This window comes from Chinchilla lanigera, unplaced genomic scaffold, assembly GCF_000276665.1.
Source record: "Chinchilla lanigera isolate Chin_1 unplaced genomic scaffold, ChiLan1.0 scaffold00021, whole genome shotgun sequence".
Classification (NCBI taxonomy): domain Eukaryota; kingdom Metazoa; phylum Chordata; class Mammalia; order Rodentia; family Chinchillidae; genus Chinchilla; species Chinchilla lanigera.
The window spans coordinates 3,028,854-3,049,500 of record NW_004955422.1 but is presented as its reverse complement, the minus strand read 5'-3'; the positions used below and the strand labels follow the sequence as shown (position 1 = coordinate 3,049,500).

The window sequence follows — 20,647 nt, the reverse complement described above, 5'->3', positions numbered from 1 at the left end:
AGGGGCTGTCCTGATTGGCTGAGCCTCCTGCCACTCAAGAGCCGTTTTGCTCTTGTTTCAGCGTGGGAACCACTGCCTCTAGTGCGGTGCCCAGAGGCCCGGCTCCATCCTTGCTGCTCTCCTCCCGATGACCTTGGGCAAGTCATTCACCGTCAGTGCCTCAGTTTACCCACAGGGTGCTGAGCGCTTACCCCACTGCGGGATGCAGTGGGCAAGCAGAGAGGAGAACAGCCGAGGTTCCCCGCGGTGGGAATAGCAACGGAATGGCCGCGCTACCCGGCCTGGGACCTGGGCCACGGGGTTCCCAGCTGCCGCCTTGCCACCAGACAAGGGCCCCTTTGAGGACCCCACAGGACGAAGGAAGCTGGCCATCCCCATGGGTCCCTTTCAGAGCTCCTGCTTGGCAAGGAAGGAGCAGGATCTTGTGTGGGTGCAGCCAGAGATGCGGGGACCCCCGGCAGACAGGCACATTCACAGCAGGAAGAGTGCAGCTGCTCCTCCCCCACCCTGGCCGCCGCTGTCCTCACAGCCGTCCCAGGCCAGCTGTCACGCTGGGCTGCTCCCTTCATCCCGCAGAGCTGTCTGGTCTTGGGACAAGCAGAGGGCAAACTGCTTTGCTTGTCTCCTCCCCTGGGACCTCCTGCAGGCTCGACTGTGGTCTGTGTCATAGCAGAAGCACAGCTGGTGTCACCCAAGTGACTGTGACAACTCAGAAACAACCGGGCGGTGTTCCATCTTAGAGCTTTGGGCAGGTGCTTTGTGGCCTGCCTGTATCTGGGGGTTGTGTTGTTTTTTAAGACAGGGTCTCACTAGGTAGTGCAGGCTGCCCTTGAACTCACTGTATCCCAGGCTGGCCTCAAACTCAAGGTGATCCTCCTGCCTCAGCCTCCCAAGTGCTGAGATTACAGGCATGCGCCACCACACCTGGCAGTATATCTGGGGTTTTAACTTGAGGTCATTGGGGTTCCTGAAATTGTTTACAAAATGCTACCTACACATGAATTTTCTAGGGGAGTCCATGACCCGCAAAATGTTAATAAGTACTGATCAAGAAAAGGGACCCCTACGAGCAGGTAGATTTTGTAGTAAAACGGTTTGTCAGCAGAAAGCAGACAGTGGGCTGTGGGTGATGAGCCGTGTAAAACCACTGGACACACACACACACACACACACACAGGAAGTGTAGCTACTTAAAGTGAGGGAAGGTTTTATCTCTGGGTGAGATAACAATTTTTATTTGATTTGTGGTTTTCTGTGTTTGTCAAATGCATACGTATTTCCTTGTGGGGGCGCTCATTCTGAGAAGCCAAGGTGGAACAAACTGCAGGCCTCTTCCCAGGGTCTCCCTCAGGCCACCACTGACCTCCTGGCCTGGTGGTGTGGACCAAGTTCCAAAGTTGGGGTGCAGGGGTGAGCTTCCCCAGGGTGGCAGCCCCGCCCCTGCCTCTCTAGATCCCAGCCTGAGACTTCTACGGCCCACACTTCCTGGACGGGTGGCGACCCAGGAAGCAGCGACAGTGACTTGCTTCTCCATGAGGGAACAGAGATGCTTTGGGGCTTGAGGTCCCCGCGTGGGCTCCCCACCTCCACCCCCTGACCCCCACCTTCTCGCCCCTCCCCAGGGAGCTCCGGGCCCAGCAGCATGGGGGAGGCCTGCATCAAGGTCACCAAGTACTTCCTGTTCCTCTTCAACCTGCTCTTCTTCGTAAGTGCCCGAAGCTGGACAGTCCCAACACCCCCAGGGCCATCCTGGGTGTCACGGGGTGGTGGGTGTCCTCGTGAGGGCCAGGGTTGGACCCCCTGGAAGGAGGCTGGGGGTAGCACAGGATTCCCAGTGGTATCCCTGCATGGCTGCCTCTTCCAGAGCCTGTGCCGGGGGATGGAGGAGTGGAGGGTACTGGAGGGGTGGGAGGAGGACGGCCGGGGCGCCCCCCCACCCTGCAGGTATTGCACAGTCCTTCCCGGAGCCCCCTCCCCCACCTTGCCACACCGGAGCTCCCAAGGGCTGAGCCTGGGGCAGGGGCACAGGGCCCCCCTTTTCCCAACAGCCCCCCGCAGGCCTCCCAGGGCCCCTGGCCACAGTCCGCCCAGATGTGGGCATCGTGGCACATCTGGAGCTGGCTCCCCTGGAGCCTGGGTTCTCCCCTCCGGCCTGGCACTGCCTGCCTCTGCCCCGAGCTGCCAGGCTGCGTGCGAGTGTGTGAGTGTGCGTGCCTGCGTGCATGCGTACGTAGGCGTGTGTGTGTGGACGTGTGTGCATGCAGTGGGGTGCCAGCGGCCCAGAGCGTGTTGGGGTGTGGCTCCTCCATCTCACCGGTTCACCCGAAACTGCTAAAAGTCAGGTTCTGGGACGTGATGTTTATGATGATCCAGTTTTATTTTTCAAATGTATCAATTCATAAAAACATGACTATTTTTGAGAGGAGAGGAAAATATCTCAATGTTCATTTGGGGGCTCCCTGGAAAGTGAAATTTTATTCTTTTTTGTTATGTTTTGTTTTTGAGACAGAGTCTCAATAGGTAGTCTAGGTTGGCCTCGAGCTCATGGCGATCCTCCTGGAGCTGTGTGCCCTGCTGTCTGTCAGCCACCAGCTTGTCCTAGCTACCAGGCCTGGATCCACCCGGTGCCGGGGTCCACCCTGGGCGCCCCCAGCTTGGTGGCCAGGTTCTGACCCGGCCTCTGGGAAGCAGCTGCCCGGGGGGAAGCCAAGCTTGCCCTGGTGGACACTTGGTCCCCGGCCGGGGTGGGTGGGCGTGCGGCAGCGTGGAGCAGCCCTGGGCCTCAGGATGGAGAGGGGTTGGGGCTCTGCCAGATGACACAGAGAGTGGGATTCGGGAGCGCAGATACCCTCTCCTCCCTCCCGCGGTTAGGGTTAGGGTTAGGGTTAGGGTTAGGGTTAGGGTTAGGGTTAGGGTTAGGGTTAGGGTTAGGGAGCTGGGTGTGGTCTGATCGGGGTCCCTTCCTGTCCTGTTCCCTGTGGATCCAGATGCCTGTGTACCTGGGTGCTCAGGGGCAGAGGCCCTGCCTGGTCAGGGAGGGATGCAAAGGCTCTGGGTGGTGACAGGCGTGGCTGCCTGGGGGCAGGACAGGCCCCCTGCACCTTCCAGGGTGAACAGATGGGGTTTGTAGCTTGGAAACTTGCCCTGGGCACACCAGACCCCACAGTATGGCCGGCACCCTCCCGCCCCAGCACCCCAGCAAATCACCATGGCTACTTTTCCCGGGAGCAAGGCTGGGGGTCGGCGGATGTGGGGCCCCCGCCCCAGTCCCAGCTCACAAAGAAAGGGCTGCAGGCATTGCTGATTCTGGTAGGCCGCCCGCCGGGCCTCCTTTCTGCTGCCCATGGCCTGCAGGCTGGGCCAGCGCACCTGACGGTCACACTTCGGTCATCAGCCTTTGGGGGTGGCAGGGACCTCTCGGGGTTCCTTTCCATGGGCTGGGGTCTTAGGGACTTGGGATCAGGTTTGCCCAGAGGGCGTTTTCCGACTTGTCCCCCACCCCTTGGAGAGGCTGCCCCTTGCCTTCCCAGAGGGGTGTAGCTGGTCGCTGGGCAGGGCTCTGGTGGGCACCGTCCCCAGGCCCTGGACAGCCCCCTTGGGCCCCTCCAGCTGTGTAGTGGAGGACCCTGCCCCTCTCCAGTGACTCAGTGGCCTTCCTGTCCCCAGACCCTCTCTTTCTGTGTAAGGCCCAGGACGGATGCCACGCATCCCTGGAGCCCACCGGCTAGCCCCTGGTAGCGGAAGTCAGGGCCTCAGTTTCCCTGTGTTCAAAAGGACAGGAACAGGGCACCCTGACCAGAGGGACTCCTCAGTGATGGCTCTGGTAGAGGTCAGCAGGGGGCAGGGGGCAGTGTCCTCCAACTATGTCATTCAGCCTGGCCTTGAACTCACCGTGTAGTCCAGACTAGCCTCAGACTTGTGGTGATCCACCTGCCTCAGCCTCCCGAGGGCTGGGGCTACAGGTATTTGCCCCCACGCCCGGTGCTTGATTTTATTTTTTTTAACTGTTGCTGCTAAGCATGGCTCATCTTGATTCTGAGTTTGTACTTTGCCCGAGGGAGGCCCTGGCCCGCCTGGCTCAGGCAGCCGTGGCCTTGGACCTGACCTGTGCTCTGGGGTTCACAGCGGAGGGGAAACCCAGGGCTGGTGACAAAGGTGGGGCTCTGTGGGTGGTCACAGCCAGCCTTGAGGGGCGACCTTCCCTCGGTCTGTGGTGTTGCCCCAGCCTGAGCCACCAGGTGTTGGGGCCTGGGCAGGGACCCTACTGGGGAGGTGAACTTGGGGGAACCTGGCCAGATGGTGGGGAACAGAGGCCAGTAATCCCGGCCTGCTTTGTTACCCCTCATGTACTTCCCTCTCTCCTCCCCTCCCCTTTCCTCCCCCTTCCCTCCTCTCTTCTCTTCTCTCTCTCTCTCTTTTGATTTTTGAGTTCAAAGCCAGCCTGAACTACATAGGGAGACCCTGTCTCCAAAACAAACAAAACAGGAGCCAGGGATATAGCTCAGTGGCACAGCACCTGCCTGGGAAGCCCAAGGTTCTGAGTTCAAGTCCTGGTACAAAAAAGAAAAGAAAAAAGAGAAAAGGCAGTGGGATCCCCGGGGTCCTGCTCTCCGGCTCACAGGGTTTGCCTACCCCACGCCCCCCCACTGACTGCTGCTCCCCCGCAGATCCTGGGGGCCGTGATCCTGGGCTTCGGGGTGTGGATCCTGGCCGACCGCACCAGCTTCATCTCCGTGTTGCGTAAGAGCCCCAGGGCTGGGACGCGCGGGAGGCCGTGGGCAGGGTGGGCAGTGCTGGGCTCCTCTCTGCTGCCCTCCGGACGGGGCCTGGGTTCTGGTTGAGCCAGGCTTCAGCGAATATTCTTCCTCCCCAAATAACACACCCTGGTCCTGGGAGCCCCAGAAAAGCCTCTCACAGGCCAAGCCCTGCATCCCCTGATCCATGTGACTTCCCCACCACAGCACTGCAGGGATGAGCAGGAGGCGCAGGCCCCCACCCAGCCTCGACCCAGGCGTCTTGGGCGCGTGAGTGCCGCTTGTCACGGCGTCTCACAGGGCCAGCTGTCTTCATGCCCCACAGCCCGCGTGGGAGCTGGACAGTGTTCTGTTCCTGCGGCACACAGGAAGAAATAGGGATCTCAGCGCTCAGGAGGCTGAGGCAGGAGGCTCACGGCGAGTTTGAGGCCAGCCTGGGCTCCATAGTGAGACCTGGTCCCCAACAGAGGCTCAGAGAAGTTGAATCACTGATGGGTGTAGGATGCAACCCAAAGCTTTGGTCCTGAGCACAGGTTGGGGTGAGCCACAGCCTGGGAGCCCCTGACTACTCTGGAGCAGAGCGTGAGGATGAGGCTCTTTCCAGTCTCGTGGCATCTCCTCCAGGAAGCCTTCTGGGATTGCTGCTCTGTTCCTCTGCTGGTACACAGATGCCCTGCCCTGCCCTGCCCTGCCCTGCCCTGCCCTGCCCTGCCCGAGGGCGGCCTTGGCTCCCTGGTCCTCCCAGCAGCTGCAGGAGGCAACCAGTTTGAGCTCCAGTCCCTGACAGCTGCTTGGCTTAAATAAAACGGCACCTGGCTAGGACGGGCAATGGGGAGCCTGCAGCTGTCACCCCAGCCTCCAGGGAGGTGAAGCCGGGGTGACCCATCTTTGGCCAGGCTGTCAGCCCTTTCCCGTGGGGTGCATTTCCTGCATCAGCCTCCACACTCTTCCAAGCCAGGGACACCCTCCTCGGCCCTGGTCAGGCCCCCTCCCCACCCAACAGGCACTGCACCCAGGGCAGAGTCCGAGGGCCCCGCTGGCTGCAGTTTTGCCCAGGCTGCACCCTGCCCAGGGCTCTGTGTGTGTGTGTGTGTATGTGTGTGTGTGTGTGTGTGATCCCCAGGGCCTTCGAACTGAGCTCCGTGCCCACCCCGTTAAAGTTTTTATTTTGAGACAGGGTCTCCTAAGTCACTAAGTTGGTGGGTTTGATGTTGAGACCCTCCTGCCTCAGCCTCCCAGACTGGTAGGATTACAGGTCCCCACCACACCCAGCTCAGGGCCCATCACATCACCCTCAGGGCCTAAGCCCCACCCACCCCTGGGGACCTGATTCACCCATATGGGTGGGGCCTGAGGAGGGGATCATTTCAAATCCCTGCAGTCGGTCCTCAGCCATCTGGGGCTCCGAAACAATGACCCACTGGCCAGCACTGTACATCAGGGTGAACTGAGGCTGGGAGCATCACAACCTGCTCAGCTATGTACAGCAGCCAGCAGGGTCAGCACTGGAGCCAGGGCCCCTGACCTACTGTGTGCCAGGCCCGTGTGACATCCCCCCACCCCCCAGTCCTCACATCCAGGCCCTGGGCCAGGCATGTTGCACAGCGCAGGGAGGTGACTCAGGCTCACCTGGCTGGGGGATGCGGCCCCAGGTGATGCCTGCTCCATCCCGCCCTACCAGCCCTCCCCCAGTGCACAACCCGGGGAAGCAGAGCAGCAATCCCGGGAGCTTCCTGGAGGAGACGCCAGGAGACCGGAAGGAGCCTCGTCCTCACTCTGGGCTCCTTTGCTCCGCTCTAGAGGGTCCAGGGGCGCCCTTGCCTGCCCCGCCCCTCATGATCCCTGACCCCAGGAAGCCTGTGTGGCCTCCTGATGGTCTCCGTCCCACCCCACCAGGTTCCGGCCTCACAGCCCCGCTCCCGCATCCTGGGGAGCCTCAGTTTCCTCCTTGGTGCCACCAGCCGCCCCCGCTTAGTTCAGAAGAAATTCATGCTGCCCTTATAGTGTTAGGCACCACCTGGCCAGCAGGGGGCGCAGCAGGGAAAGCCCTCACCTTACCTCGAGCATCCCTGGGTCTGCAGGAGCAGAAATGAGTGAGAAGAGGCGGTAAGGAGTGGAACACGCGTGATCCTGATCGGTGCCAAGGAGAAAACTAGAGCAGGCTGCAGGCCGGGCTGGGTCAGGGTGAGGGTGCAGTTCTCATGAGGATGGGCACATCCAGGGGAGGCAGCCCCTAGGGGGGTGCAGGAGGCTGCCCTCTGATGGGTTACCCCAGTTTAGACAGGGCCTCACTGTGTAGTTCAGACTGGCTTTGAACACACTGTGTAGCCCAGGCTGGCCTCAAACTCAGGCGATCCTCCTGCCTCAGCCTCCCAAGTGCTGGCACAGGCGTGCACTTGGCGCCCAGCCACACCTGCTAATTTTGTCCCCAATGACCCTGCCCTCAGCGAGCCGTGTCCCCGTCTTCCTCCTAGAAACCTCCTACAGCTCCCTGCAGGTGGGCGCCTATGTCTTCATCGCCGTGGGCGCGGTCACCATGAGCATGGGCTTCCTGGGCTGCATAGGCGCCATCAACGAGGTCCGCTGCTTGCTGGGGCTGGTGAGTCGGGGCCCACCCTGGGGCGGGGCATGGGCAGGGAATGGGCGGGGGAATGGGCGGGAGATGGGCGGGGCATCCCCGCTGATCCCCACCCCCCTTCCCCCTTCTGCCTAGTACTTCGCCTTCCTGCTGCTTATCCTCGTTGCCCAGGTGGTGGCCGGGACCCTCTTCTACTTCAACGTGGGCAAGGTGAGTCCTCACCCGCCACATCAGTCTGGGCACCTCGGAGACAAGAAGCCTTTCTGTTATCACAGACACCTCCGGTTCTGTGGACTGTGTGGAGAGCACAGGGGACAGCAGCCTGGTTTGGAGGCTCAGAGACCCTGGCTTTGAGTATCCTCACTGCCATGATGGCTTTTAAGCAGGATGTCACTCACCTCATGGTTACAAGGTGGCTGCCACGGCACCAGACTAGGGAGCCAGTGTTGGGCATTTAGACTCTAAAGACAGAGGCACAGGAGAGAAGGGAGTGGAAAGAGGGTTGGGTCTTGTGACTGTCCCAGAGATCGTTTATGGGGCCTGGTGTATGCACATGGCTTCTTCTGCAGCCTTAGGGATGTGCTGGGAACTGCAGCACAGAGAGGTTAGGCAATTTGTCTAAGGTCACACAGCTCCAAAGTAGCAGACCCAGGATTAGAACCCAGACATCCTGGCTTCTGAGTCCTTGCTGATAACATTTGCATGGTGGTCATTCTCACCTAAATCCTCATTCCTTGTTTATAATCCACACCCAGCCTGTTTTCCAGGAGAACTAGAGCTGGATCCCAACCGGGTAACTAAAGCCAAAATGAGAGAGCAGAACTTATGCTGAGAGGAATACTCTTGTTCCTGACTTGAGTGTTGAGTTTCCTAGCAGCCAAAGCAAAAGGGGAAATCATGGGTTCAGAGGACAGGAGGACATTTACTTGGCTATGAGACAGGCAGAAGCCAGCAGTTCGGGGAGCGAGACTCCTTTCCCAGCAGTGGGGTCATGGGGTCAGGTCTTCACTGCTGTCCCGAGGCACCTGGGGCCTGGCTGGGGACCTTTTGGTGCTTCGGCACCACGCTGGAGCTGGAGGTCCCTTTGTCCAGCTCCCTGCAAGTCCTGGGGGGCACTGAACCCCGTCCCAGAATCTGTTCCTGCAGGGTCTCTGGGTGGGGTCCCGGGCTGTGGGCTGCGCTCCCATAAATGGGGACAGGGACCCCGCCCAGCCACCAGGGCTGCTGTGAACACGGTCGTGCTGTTACAGAGCGGGGAGCTCTGGTGCTCCGAGACCCTGGGTGAGGGACTCAGGCTGTCCGCGCTGCCTCAGTTTCCTCTGTTGCTGTAAGCCGGCCCGTCTCCCATCTGCACCTCTGAAATCAGAGGAAGCCCCGGGGCCCCGAAGCAGCAGTGCACCCACTGGTCCCCGCAGCAGGTGGGCGGTGGCGGGTGCTCGCTGTCCCGTCTCTGTGCATCAGGCCCTCCCTCGGGACAGAACTCAGGTCCTGGCTGCGGCTGGCTGTGCGGCTCTGTCCCAATCCTTGACCTCCCCCAGCGGTGTGACCCGGCGGACACTGGCAGCTGACAGCGCTGGGTCTGGGTCCCTGGGGGGTGGGCGGGGCCCAGGTGAGGCTACAGGGCCTCCTGGAAACTATAGCAGGGGCTCTCCCAGCCAGAGAAGGGATCACTGCTCCCCAGAGAGGTGGTCAGGAAAACCGGGGACCCCCCCAAGCCCCACGTCACGGTGCTTACAGGGCTCCCATTGGACTAAGCAACCATGGGAACACCCTGACCCGTGCCTCAGTTTCCCCGGGGGAAACAGGTGACCTTTCTGTCCCAGGAGGGGAGGAGGGGACCTCGTGAGGGAGTCAGGGTCTAGGTCCGGCCTGGGAGCTTGCTGGCCGGGGCGCCTTGGTTCCCACTGGCTCTGGGGCGCTGCTGGGGGGGTGGCGCCCCCACGCCCTGTAGCAGTACCAGTCCCAGCTCTGAAGAGTTTCACTGCGGGTGAACCGAAAGCTCAGCCTGGGGTCCAAGTGATCCCCATCTCTGGGCTCTGCCCCTGGGTTCTGTCACAGCACTGCTCCCGGCTGGCCGTGGGATCAGGGCCTTCGAGCTGAGCTCCATCCCAGGCCGTTTTTGTTTTGGGACAGGGACTCTCCAAGTTGCGAAGTTACCCTTGCTGGGTTCCAACTTGCAGTCTTCCTGCCTCAGCCTCCCAGAGTGCTGAGATTACAGATGCATCCCGCCGAGCCTAGCCCTTAATAAGTTTCAAAGCAGAGCCTGCGTTTGCTGTTTGCCCCGGGCTTTGATATGCAGCCGGCACTGGGCAGGGCTCCGGCTCCCTGGCACTCGGTGACCCAGCTGAGCGTGCCCAGGTCCCCCGGGTGGCCCTCCTGTCCTCTATGGCCCCTTCTCAGGAAGCCCTTGCCCTCGGGGACAGGGTGAGTCCCCGGCGTAGTCTCCAGGGAGCGGTGCCCCCAGCACCCAGGGTGATGCGGGCAGAGGGGAGGGAGCCCCGTGTTACCTCGGGTCCGTCTGTCCCCGCATGTCAGTCCGTGAGCCTGGGCCTCACACCTGCCTGCCACAGCCAGGGGACAGGGCCTCTCTGCAGAGGGCCGAGCAGCCGCGGGGTGCACTGAGCCCCAGTACCCCCGCCCCGCACCCTCCTGCTCTTTCTTGTGTCTCTGCCCCCCCCCCATTGCCGGGGTGACGGTCCCTGGCGTCCCAACACAAGCCTCTGGGACAGACGCTGCCATCCCCCAGGCTCCAAGCTGAGGCAGCCCCAGCACCTGGTCCCTGAGGCCCAGGGCGCCCCAGTCAAGCTCTGTAAGAGGCGTTTCCATGGAAACCACCTCTGCTGGAAACTCCCCCTTCTCATTTCTGGAGGCCTGGGAAGAGCCAGGGAAGCCCGGCCTTGCGACAGCCACGGGCGTATAAATAGAGCGTGGCTGCTGGGGAGGGCGCCTGGTGCGCGGGAAGGATGTGGTGAGGCGGCTCACACACAGATGCGTCCGAGCGCCCGTCCTCCCCGGGTCTGGGGACCGGAGGCGGAACCAGTGTGGTGGGGACAGAGGACCCAAGCTCTGTGGGCCGACACCACAGCTTCCGGGAGGAAAGCGTGGGTTCTGGAGTCCAACAAGCCTGGGTCTGGACCTCTGCTGTTATGCACACTGGCTGTGTGACTTTGGCTAAGTGAATTAACCTCTCTGGGCTTCTTGTCTGAGTCTCTGTGTTGTGGGAACAGGGCTAGGACCTAGGTCTGTGTGAGGATTGCATTGAGATCCCAGCGCTAACCAGGGCAGCAGAGCAGTGAGGCGCCTGGCCTGCAGGGCCCCTGGGGGTAGGGAGTGTCTGAGCATTTAAGTGGGGCTGGGGGAACCCCACTGACAGACTTCCTGGAAGGCAGGCTCAGAAAGCCCCCGCCCAGCACCCTGTCCTGCCTCACCCAGGTCCTCTTTCTCCGGAAGGGAGGGCCGCAAGGCCTGGCCTTGCCTTCCTCATCCTGGGCCGGCAGCCACGGGCTGGGGCCCGAGTCCCCGCTCCCCCAAGCCCCTCGCCTGCCTCATTTGCCATCAGTGTTTGCCGTGGGGCAACTGAAAGCTGGGTGCTTCTCACCACGGCCACCAGGGAGCTCAATTCCTGGCCAGGGCGGGGCAGTGCAGTCAGGACAGGACCGAGGCTCCATGCGCCAGTCCTGGGGCCCTGATGCAGTCTCCCCGGAAGAACACCGGGCCCCATTCTCCTGCCTGGCCTCTCACGTCTGGGCAGTGGAGGCCCAGCAGTGGTCCGTGAGTGCCCCCTACAGGAGAGGGAAGCCAGGCCACCATGCACCCGGCACCCCCGGCTGGGCGTGCACAGGTGGGTCATCTGCGTGCCCTGTACACCTGTACAGGGCTGAGCGGAAGTTGACTGCGCCCTCGCCCCCGCCCCCGTCCACAGCTGAAGGAGGAGATGGGCACCGTGGTGTCGGGTCTCATCCAGAACTACAACGCCAGCAGCGGGGACGGCCTGCAGGAGGCCTGGGACTACGTGCAGGCGCAGGTGAGTGCCCGCACGTGGCAGTGCCCGCCCGCCTGCCCCGGCCGCACTGCACTCGCCGGCCCAGTCTGTGGATGTCCTCGCAGGGCTGGGGAGGTGGCTGCGCCTCGCTCAGGCATGGGACAGGCTGGGGACGCCCTTACCCCCAGAGGGGCCAGGCTTTCAGCCAGGGAGGAGGCAACCAGGCAGGGGGAATAAGGAAGCGAGAACCCGTTACCTGAGCCGGGCGTGGTGGCACCCCACTGTAACCCCAGCTTCCCAGAGGCTGAGGCAGGAGGATGGGTGTGAGTTCCAGGCCGGGTCTCTAAAGAAAAAAAAGAAATGCTGGTTTTTGGCGCCCCCTGCTGGCTGCAAAGCCCCCTGCGGTGGCCGGCCCGTACTAGCGACTCGAGCAGTAGCTGTAGCTGGAGCGCGCCCTCCTTCCCCACAGAGGGTACCGATTTCTCCTTCAAAACACAGAAGTGACCGTTTTCACTTCGGTGACCTGGAAGCTCAGAGCCAAATTTCAACTGTGCACAGGCTCAGCATCTTATGGTAGGGCTGGCCTTGCTGCGCTCCTTGCTACTGGACTTGTGGGATCTGTGCCCACCTCAGCCCGCACTTCAGGAGCCTGTGTGTCCCTTTTTATAGGAAAGGAAACTTTTTTTCTAGCTTCTGGGAGCAAGGTCGCATGCATAGTCCAGGCTGGCCTCAAACTCACTGTGTCGCTAAAGTCGGCCTCACATTCACAATGCTCCTCCTGCCTCAGCCTCCTGAGTGCTGGCATGACAGGCGTGCACCACCCCGCCCAGCCTGAAAGCCATTTCTATCCGTCCTGGCTCACAGAAGCCAAAGTGGACCCCACACTGCAATCCCAGCAGCTCGGCTGGCCCCGGGGTCCTGGATGCGGTCTGTCCAAGCCCGGGGCGGGGAGGAGGGAGGCGGCCTGCAGTGGCCGTGGGACACCACCCGTGCCGCCCTGCCAGGTGAAGTGCTGCGGCTGGGTCAGCTTCTACAACTGGACGGACAACGCGGCACTCATGAATCACAGCGAGGTCGTCTACCCCTGCTCCTGTAAGAACAGAAGCGATGAGGACATCAGTTTCTATGATGTAAGAGGCTTCTGCAGCGTCCTGAACGCCACCCAGGACGGCAACAACCCCGAGAAATGGCCGGTGTACAAGGAGGTGAGCGCCCCTCCTGCAGCGGGCCCAGGGGGGGGACACCCCGCGCCCCCGCCGCTCGGGTGCCCCGGGCAGCGCTGCGTGTCGTGGAGGGGCTGACGCGGCCGTGTGTCACCGCAGGGCTGCAGGGAGAAGGTGCAGGTGTGGCTGCAGGAGAACCTGGGCATGATCCTGGGCGTGTGCGTGGGCGTCGCTGCCGTCGAGGTCTGTCCCTTGCCCTCTGGGCTGGGCTGGGGGGGGCGGGGGTGACCCGCAGGGCGAGGGGCCCATCAGCTTCCGGCTGAGTCCTGCCTGGCTGTGTCCCTCCTGGGCCTCTGCTGCCTGCATCCCAGGACGATTTTCAGGCCCAGATTGCTTGATCTGGGTAGTGGGAGGGGACTCCGGGCCCGGATGGGCCGCCTCCCTGATGCCCCTGTCCCCCGCAGCTCCTGGGCATGCTCCTGTCCATCTGCCTGTGCCGGCACATCCGCTCCGAAGACTACAGCAAGGTCCCCAAGTACTGAGGGGCCACTGCCCCACCTCCCTGCCCCATCTCCAGCCTGATGCCCCCCGGGGGCTCCCTGGCTCCTCCCGCGCCCCTCCCCTCGCCGAGCTGGCTGGAAGTGGGGGCCTTCTGGGGCTCGCATCTCTCTCCCTGCCTTTTTGCCGCTGGCACTGAGCCCCGCTCGCTGCCCACCGGCCAGGGGACTCCCAATGGCTCCGAGGATCACTGCCCACATCGTCCTGCCTGGGCAGCCGCGTGTGTAGTTTACAGGGGCAAGCGCGTTGAACTGGGGGAGGGCTGCATGAGGCGCCAGAGCCACTGGGCCACGCCGAGTGAGGGCAGGACCATGTGAGCCCTGAGTGGGGACGGGGCCTGCCTGCTGGGAACACGGGAGCCCTCGGGGCACAGCAGACTGGCCCTGCGTCCTGCAGAAGCCGAGGAGAGGCCGGGCCAGCCGGCTTGGCAGCTGCCCCTGTCCCCTGTCCCCTGCCCCCCCACCCCCAGCAGCGGGTGCTGAGCCTGCACCTCGTGGGGGCGGCGGGTCTCCGTGTGCTCGGTCCTGTACAACAAACCGCAGGCTCTGGGACTATTAAAGTGGGTTTGTAACAATCCTGCTGGAAGCGGTCGGGCCATTTTCTCCGCGGGTGGGGAGGACTTGCGGCTGGGGAAAGGAGGGGGCTCCCTGCCGCCCCGCATCCAGTGCAGCTTCTCCCAGCCAGCCTGGCTGCAGCTTTCTAGAGCATCAAGCTTTGATAAGGATCTGGGGAAGGAACCCTTCCCATACCAGAGGCACAGAGTCACGCGGGCAGAACCCAGGGCCCCTTTGAGATGGAATGGGAGACTGTATGGGGGGGTTCATACAGTGTCTCCCTGCTAGCCCAGGCTGGCCTCAAGGGAGGGAGGGACCCGGGCTCCCAGGCGCGGTGCGGAGGCGTGTCAGCAGGGCCCACCAGGGGGCGCTGCCGCCTTGGTCTAGGAGGCTGGGTACCGCAGGCTCGCGCGCTCCGGAACCTGTGTGTCCCTGGTGCCCTCGGAGCATTTGTGACACTGCAGGTGCCAGGGGTCCAGGACTCTGGCGTGGATGACTTCCCCCCTCTTCAGTGGCATCTGGAAAGTGGGTGCTTTAACTCCACACTCACGGCATCACCGGGAATGGTGCCTCCCATGTGCTGGTGGACGCTCGTGTCCTCCAGGGAGGTCCTAGGCAGAGCCCTGGGCCTTGTGCCTCCAGGACAGGGCTGGTCCTGCGTCCCAGCGGCTGCCCACGTCTCTTCCCTGCGGGTGGGCGCTGTCATGCGCAGAGCCAAGCCTCTTCCTCTCTGTCACCTCAGGTGCTCAGCCCCCGCCCTGGGCACAGGGTGCTTCCCGCAGGACGCTGGGGTGTGTGGGTGGTAAAGGACCAAAGGCAGAACCGGGGGACCCCTGGGACTCCTGGGGGCTGTGCAGCGGAGGGAGCCAGCAGCACTGCAGGGGCCAACGTGCCACCCCATCCCACACCTGGGGAGCCCAGCTCGGGCCATCAAGGTGACAGGGACCCTGGAATCCCAGCCGCTGTCCCAGCCCTCCGGGTCCCGCTTCCTGAAGGGCGTGGAACTGGGCTCCTTCTGTGGCGGGGCTGAGCTGTGACCTGAGGTTTGCAAACCCCGACCCCTCCCCACTCCTCCCCACCCTCCTGCAGCTGTGCCGAGGGGCTGGGTCAGCCTGGGCACGACGGGCTGCTGAGACTGTCAGCTCTCCTCCCGCCTGCCTGTGACAGGTGCCAGCCTGCTGAGCTCAGCCTAAGGCTTGGGCTACAAAAATGCTGGTGCCTCAGGCCCTCAACTTGGGGGTAGATGATCCCACGGCAGTAACCAGTTGACTGGGTGACAGTCATGACAGCCACCATGTGTTGAGGGCCAGCTGCATGCCAGGCCCGGTCCTGGGCCTCATTACATCCTCCAGGGAGCTCTGAGGGTTGGCGTTGATGCCTCAGTGTACAGAGAAAGGCACACCAATAATCTCAGCATTTGGGAGGCTGAGGCAGGAGGACTGCTGAGAGTTCCAGGCCAAGTTGGGCTATCTGGTGAGATCAAGGCCAGCCTGAACTACATAACAAGACCCTGTCTCAAAAAACAAAATGGAAAAAAAAAAAAGGAGAAAACTCAGAGGAGATGCAGGTCTGCTGCAAGCTGCTGCAGTCAAGACACACAAGTCCAGACCGAAGTCTGTCCCCAGGGACGTGGGCCATGAATCCCCTTCCCAGCCTGTCTCAGTGTGGCCGCAGCATAATGTATTCCACACACAGGCGCTGACGTCATGAGCACAGCGGCGCCTCACCCTACTCTCAGCTGCCCTGGAGGCTCCCCCTCCGCTGCTGGGAAGACAGACACTGAACGGCGGCCTCTACCCCCGAAGAGCGTCCGTGACTTCCTTCTTTCCCATGCCAACCTCTGTTCTGTCTGCAGATGTTTAGCGGAGACCTCTTAGGTGCCTGTTTCCAGAATGTTCTTTCTGCCATGGGACATTTTCTTGGGCATTACTCGGCCCTGAGTTCTTTTTACCAACATGGGGTGAGTTAGGGTTCTCCCCACTTTGGGGACCAGCCGTAATTTTTTGGGGGGGCGGTACTGGGAATCGAACTCATGACCTCAGGCTTGCCAGGCAAGCGCTTATGCTGCTGAGCTATATCCCCGGCCCCGCTCTCCCCACTTTGGGTACTGAACAGAGTCTCGCTGTGCAGTTCAGGGCAGCCTTGAACTCACTGTGTAGCCCAAGCTGGCTTCAAACTCACAATCTTCCTGCCTCAGCCTCCTGGTAGCTGGAATCACAGACATGCATCCCTATGCCCGATGAGTCGCTCCCACTTTGTAGTAAAAAAGGAGGGTTCCGCAGACAGGACTTGGTTCCAGGTTTGGCTGAATGCAGGCGGATCTCAAGCCTCTTCCTCCATTGCCACAGCTGTGGCGTTTTCAACAGGGGATTCCGACTTTCCCCCGGGGCTCTGTGCAGGGCAGGCTGAGAGGAGAATGGGGCTACTGGAAAATGTCCGTGTCCCCAAGAGCTGGTTGGCTGCTGGTGCCGCCTGCTGAGGCCCCGGGTGCTGCCGTGCGTGGCAGCCGGCGCCCGAGGGGAGGAGAGGTGGCTGCGTGCTCCAGCCTGCGCCCTCCTGTCGGAGCTGACAGTCACGGCGGCCTTGGTCCATGCCCGCCCCACTGTTTAGCTGCTGGACCGCTGCCACGTCCTGCCGCCAGGCCCCGGGCACCGTGCCCTGCCCGCCCTGGCTGAGCCTTTACCGATAGAGAATTGAGAGGAGTTCGGCCGCCCTGCCCTCCTGGGGTGAGGGCTTAGCCGCAGGCCTCCAAGGGGTACAGAGCCCAGTTCCCACCTCCAGCGCCTCTTCGGACCGGAAGCTCCGGGCCCAGGGTCCTGGTCAGCTGCACGCAGCCCAGAGTCCCGCGTGACCTGGGGTCTCAGATGCTGCGCGAGGGAGCTGGAGGGGCACAGGAGCACTGGGGCCTGCGGGTGTAGAAATCGCAGGGTCACCCCATTTCCCAGAGGAGCTGAAGTGGCGAGGTGGCCCAGCGTGCGCGCGTCACACCGCTGACACCGAGCGGCCACCCAGGCCCGGGGCAGGCTCGGCCTCGCGGCTGCCAGTCCCCTTCTGCGACAGGTCACGCTGGAAAAGTGTGGCCGCCCAGCCAGACTCCAGAGGCGCGGCTCGGCTCGGCGCCTGCCCCCAGCTTGCGCTGCTGATGTCCTGGACTAAGTCACAGGCCCTGAGGCCCTGCCTGGCTCCCTGCTGTGCCGCGCCTCTTGCCACAGTGCTCTGGCCCGCATTTCTCAAAAGCTCGCGCCTCCGGAAGTGCAGCCGCACCGAGAGCCACAGCCCTGCGCACGTCTGAGTGCGCATGCACGCGTTTGCAGGGCTGAGCGGGAGTTTGTGACTGCGTGCACCGACGTGCGTGTGCGTGCGTGCAGGTCTACGGCAGGGCTCCGGGGACCGAGCTTCCCAGCCCTAGAGCCCCAGCTGTTCGGGGAGACAGGATGGGCAGGTGGGCAGGGGACCGAGAGCAGCAACAGGAGGAGCTGGTCGCACCCAAAGGGACTCGGGGCCCTGCTTCAGCAACTGAGTGACAGGAGCCCCACTCGCTCCGCTTGGGGACGCTGGAGGAGGAGCTCGGCAGGGACAGATGCGGAGCTCGGACCCAAAGCAGGTCAGCGCCCGCGGAAGGGCAAAGCAGGGCCGGGAGGCCAGGGAGGAGGGCAGCAGCTTACCCCGGGGTGTCTGAGGCCCGCGGATGCCCAAGGCCTGTTGCCGAGACCCCGCCCTCCATGGACCAGGAGAAGATGGCAGCTTGTGTCCATGCAGGTCAGGGAACTCTAAAAGAGCCAGCAAGGGCTGCTGCCTGCTCGGAAGCGCGGAAGGAGAGGGCTGGGAGCCCCGGAGGTGGTCGGAGGACAAGGACCTGGCCTGCCGAGATGCTTCCCAAAGCACAGCTCCCTTCCTCCCCTTCCTGCTCTTCCTCCTCTTCTTCCTCTTCCTCCGTGTCCCCTGGTCGTCCAGGTTCTGTGGCCCTGTGACTTCAGGAGGTGACACGGCAGACGGCCTGCACCTGGAGAGCCAGAGGGTGGGGACGCGGCCCCTGGGACCCCACATGGCCTCAGCGTGAGGAGTCCAGCTCTGTGGTCTGGGGACCTGCTCTCTCTGTGGCCTCGGACCCACAGCGACCAGGACAAGAGCTGCCTGGGGAAGAGTTCTCGGAGCAGGGACCTGTGCGGGGAGGGAGGAGGCCCAGCCTGCGCCAGCGGCTGCCTGCAAGGGGCAGGAGGGCAGTGGGAGATCTGGATGCCACCAGAGTGGCAGCAGGGACTGTCCACGCCTGCAGCCCCTCAGGCCCTTCTCATGGCTAACCCGTGCTTGCCGCTTTGTGCAAGTGAAGAATTTGTGTCACCTAGCAGCGGCCAGAAGAGTCGTGGGACTGCAAGACCTCTTATCCAGGAAGGGGGGTGGTGGTGTCCTGCGGATGGTAAGGTGACACTGGGGACAGCGGTGAAGTGGCTTTCCTTCTGCACCCATAGCCGGCTCTGCTGGTCTCTGCGCTCCGGGAGATGGGTGTTAGTGACGGTGTGACTCTGTTCCTCTCCTGAGTGTGAGCTCCCCCAGGAAGGTCCCCATCAGTCGGCTCTGTCCCCAGGCACAGACCCAGAAGATCCTCGCCCTCCCTTCCAGCCCCTGACCTGCTGCTCAGAGGAGGTGACGCTCGGCTGGGGCGGGGGGGGGGGGCAGCCCAGGCTCTCAGGAATATGGACAGGGATTCGTCCCCTCCAAGGGTCACTGCCATAGATCAGACTGTCAGCAAGCGATGGCAATAAGCTGTCAGACAGCCAGACAGCTGGGCATTGATTGGGGACAGCGTGCCAGACAGACAGGCAGACAGACAGACACACAGTCTGAGGGTCGCTCCATGTGCGCAGTCTGACCTGGACACTACTTTCTAGAGTCCCTGTCCAGAGACTCCCAGGGGTCTTTCCTTCCCGGAGGCCCCGGCCCGGCAGGCCCAGCCTGGGGTGCTCCTGGCCAGGCGCCCAGCCCCAGCACGTCTCGGACTTGGCAGTGTCCTGCTGCGGCTCCCGTCCTGCTGCCCCTCCTCCTCCTCCCTCTCCCTCCCAAGGTGGGAGCTCCAGGCTCTGCCAAAGCATTACTAAGAGTGGCGGTGACGTCACCCTCTGGTCCCCCATCCGGGGCGCTTACCCTTCACCCTTGGCTGCCCCTGAGAGGATGACACATCCTGAGGGGAGGGGCGTCCACCCTGGGGACACTGGGGAGGCCCCCCCAGCCTGTGTACACATGGACGCCCTGCCTCCTGGTCCAGCTACTGCTGCCTGGCTGGGACTGCCCTGGTCCTGGGAGCCAAGCTGGACGGGTCCAAATGCACGCTGGCTTCCTCCACCCGGCAGCAGGGTGGTGCTGGACAGGACGGGGCTCCAGCTCCTTGAGCTTGTCTCTGAAAGGAGGAGGATAAGCGGACCTGCCTCAGGGCTGGTAAGGCCGGGAGGAGGGGATGGGTGTTAGGGCGACCTTCCCTCCAGCTCCAGTGTGGGTCGGTGTCCACTTTGCGTTCCTCAAGGCCCATTTCCACGGTGACTGTGAGTCCTCTGCTGTCGCGATTAGCCGAAGAGTAGGACTTGTCACCAACACTGTCAAGAGCAAGGCCAACACCCACTCTAGGGACCACTATAGATGCCCGTGTGCAGGGGCAGCACGGGAGCGGGTCTCACGTCCACCACATGTGGGACCTCCCAGCACCCTCCTGGGTTGTGGCAGGACTTGCCTTCCAGGATGGCCAGGGGTCCGTACTGCGAGTATGGGGTCTCCTCTCTCCCTCTCCAGGGGTTGGTGCCACCCAATAAATCCCAGGATGGCGTTTTCATACGGGAATAGCCCCGAAATACAGTCAGGCTGTTGGTTCCCATCTGTGAGCACCTGGGCTCCAGAGCCCCAGGATTCTGAGTGCAGAAGGCCAGTTGGCCTGGAGTGAAGGTTTACAGCTAGATGTTCCCCAAAGCCTCATAGGCGGGGCTTTTGAAGGTGACTGGATTATGGGGCAGTAGAGCCCACGCTGGTGGGGGACAGGGGTCTGGTCGACGAGGTGGGTACCTGTTGGCGTGGCCTAGAAGGGTTTATCTCTTCTGGGCTCCTCCTTGGATATCAGCCGTAAGCAGCTCTGCACCGCCAGGCCCTTCTGCCATGCCACTCTGCCTGGAAACCAGCCGACTCTGGGCTAAAACCTCCGAAATAGACCTTTCCTCCTTTAAATTGTGGGCTCAGGTATTGTGACCTGGCCACAAGGAAAGGGACGGAGGCCCCTGGCCTTGGGAGGAAAAGCCTACATCCTCCCAGCAAGAGGACCAGCAGGTGACAGAACAGCCATGAGGTCACTTTGCCCTCACTCCCTAAGAGAAGATCGGTGAGCTCTCAGGGTGCCCGTGCAGGTGCCATTGCCCGGGCACCTCCTGGGTGAGCCCCCAGAACACTGGTCCTGCAAGGTATTTCAGGACATGCACAGCTACCCACACCAAAGGTAACGGTAAAGCACCAAAGGTAAACCAATAGCATGGATTATATGCGGGCTGCAAACGGTGGGTCTTTTGGAGATGCCTTTGTGAAGCTGGGGTCTCACAGACCTCTACCCTTAGCGTAACAGCCAAATAACTCCACTGTGCAGGGTCAGAGAGCAAGGAATGTGCCCATCCCGAGCATGGCATCATTAGAGGGTAAGGCATCTAGAATGAGCATGTACCCTGTCCATTCCTATCTGCATGGGTCCATAAACTCCAGGCAAAGGTTTCAGTTTAATACAGTCCTAAGTTGGTGGTGTTCAAACACGGCTCACAGGACTGGGCATAAACTCCCACCAGACAAGTGTAACTTTAAAGATGCTCACAGAGGATGTTCTGAGAACTACGAGATCCCAGTTTTTAAAAAGTTATAAAATATGCAAAGAAAATCCTGTAAGCGAGAGTCAGCAGAAACAACAGACACCAGAACCAGACCTGGCGTGACATGTGACACTGGAATAGATGCAAAATATAGAATGTTTCAAAAAGAAAGAAGAGACACTAGAAAATATGAGCAAGTAGTGAGAGCCTGCACAGATCTGGAAATTA

At 61.9% G+C, this 20,647-nt stretch overlaps 1 protein-coding gene across 4 annotated transcripts in view; it reads left to right on the top strand.

The window, feature by feature from the left end:
- The window catches only part of Cd82 (CD82 molecule), a 33,412-nt gene extending 19,798 nt beyond the window's left edge, over positions 1-13,614 (top strand). For 2 of the 4 annotated variants that reach the window (XM_005384078.2, XM_013514278.1), the window contains 8 exons: positions 1,623-1,705; positions 4,668-4,740; positions 7,229-7,353; positions 7,468-7,542; positions 11,255-11,356; positions 12,319-12,519; positions 12,637-12,720; positions 12,942-13,614. In XM_005384078.2, the coding sequence (XP_005384135.1) occupies positions 1,643-1,705; positions 4,668-4,740; positions 7,229-7,353; positions 7,468-7,542; positions 11,255-11,356; positions 12,319-12,519; positions 12,637-12,720; positions 12,942-13,019 (801 nt within the window). In that variant the 5' untranslated portion in view covers positions 1,623-1,642 and the 3' untranslated portion in view covers positions 13,020-13,614. Of the gene's footprint in view, positions 1-1,622; positions 1,706-4,667; positions 4,741-7,228; positions 7,354-7,467; positions 7,543-11,254; positions 11,357-12,318; positions 12,520-12,636; positions 12,721-12,941 lie in introns of those variants that run through there. The other 2 variants (XM_013514276.1, XM_013514279.1) reach the window with 2 other exon arrangements.
- Positions 13,615-20,647: the final 7,033 nt, after the last annotated feature.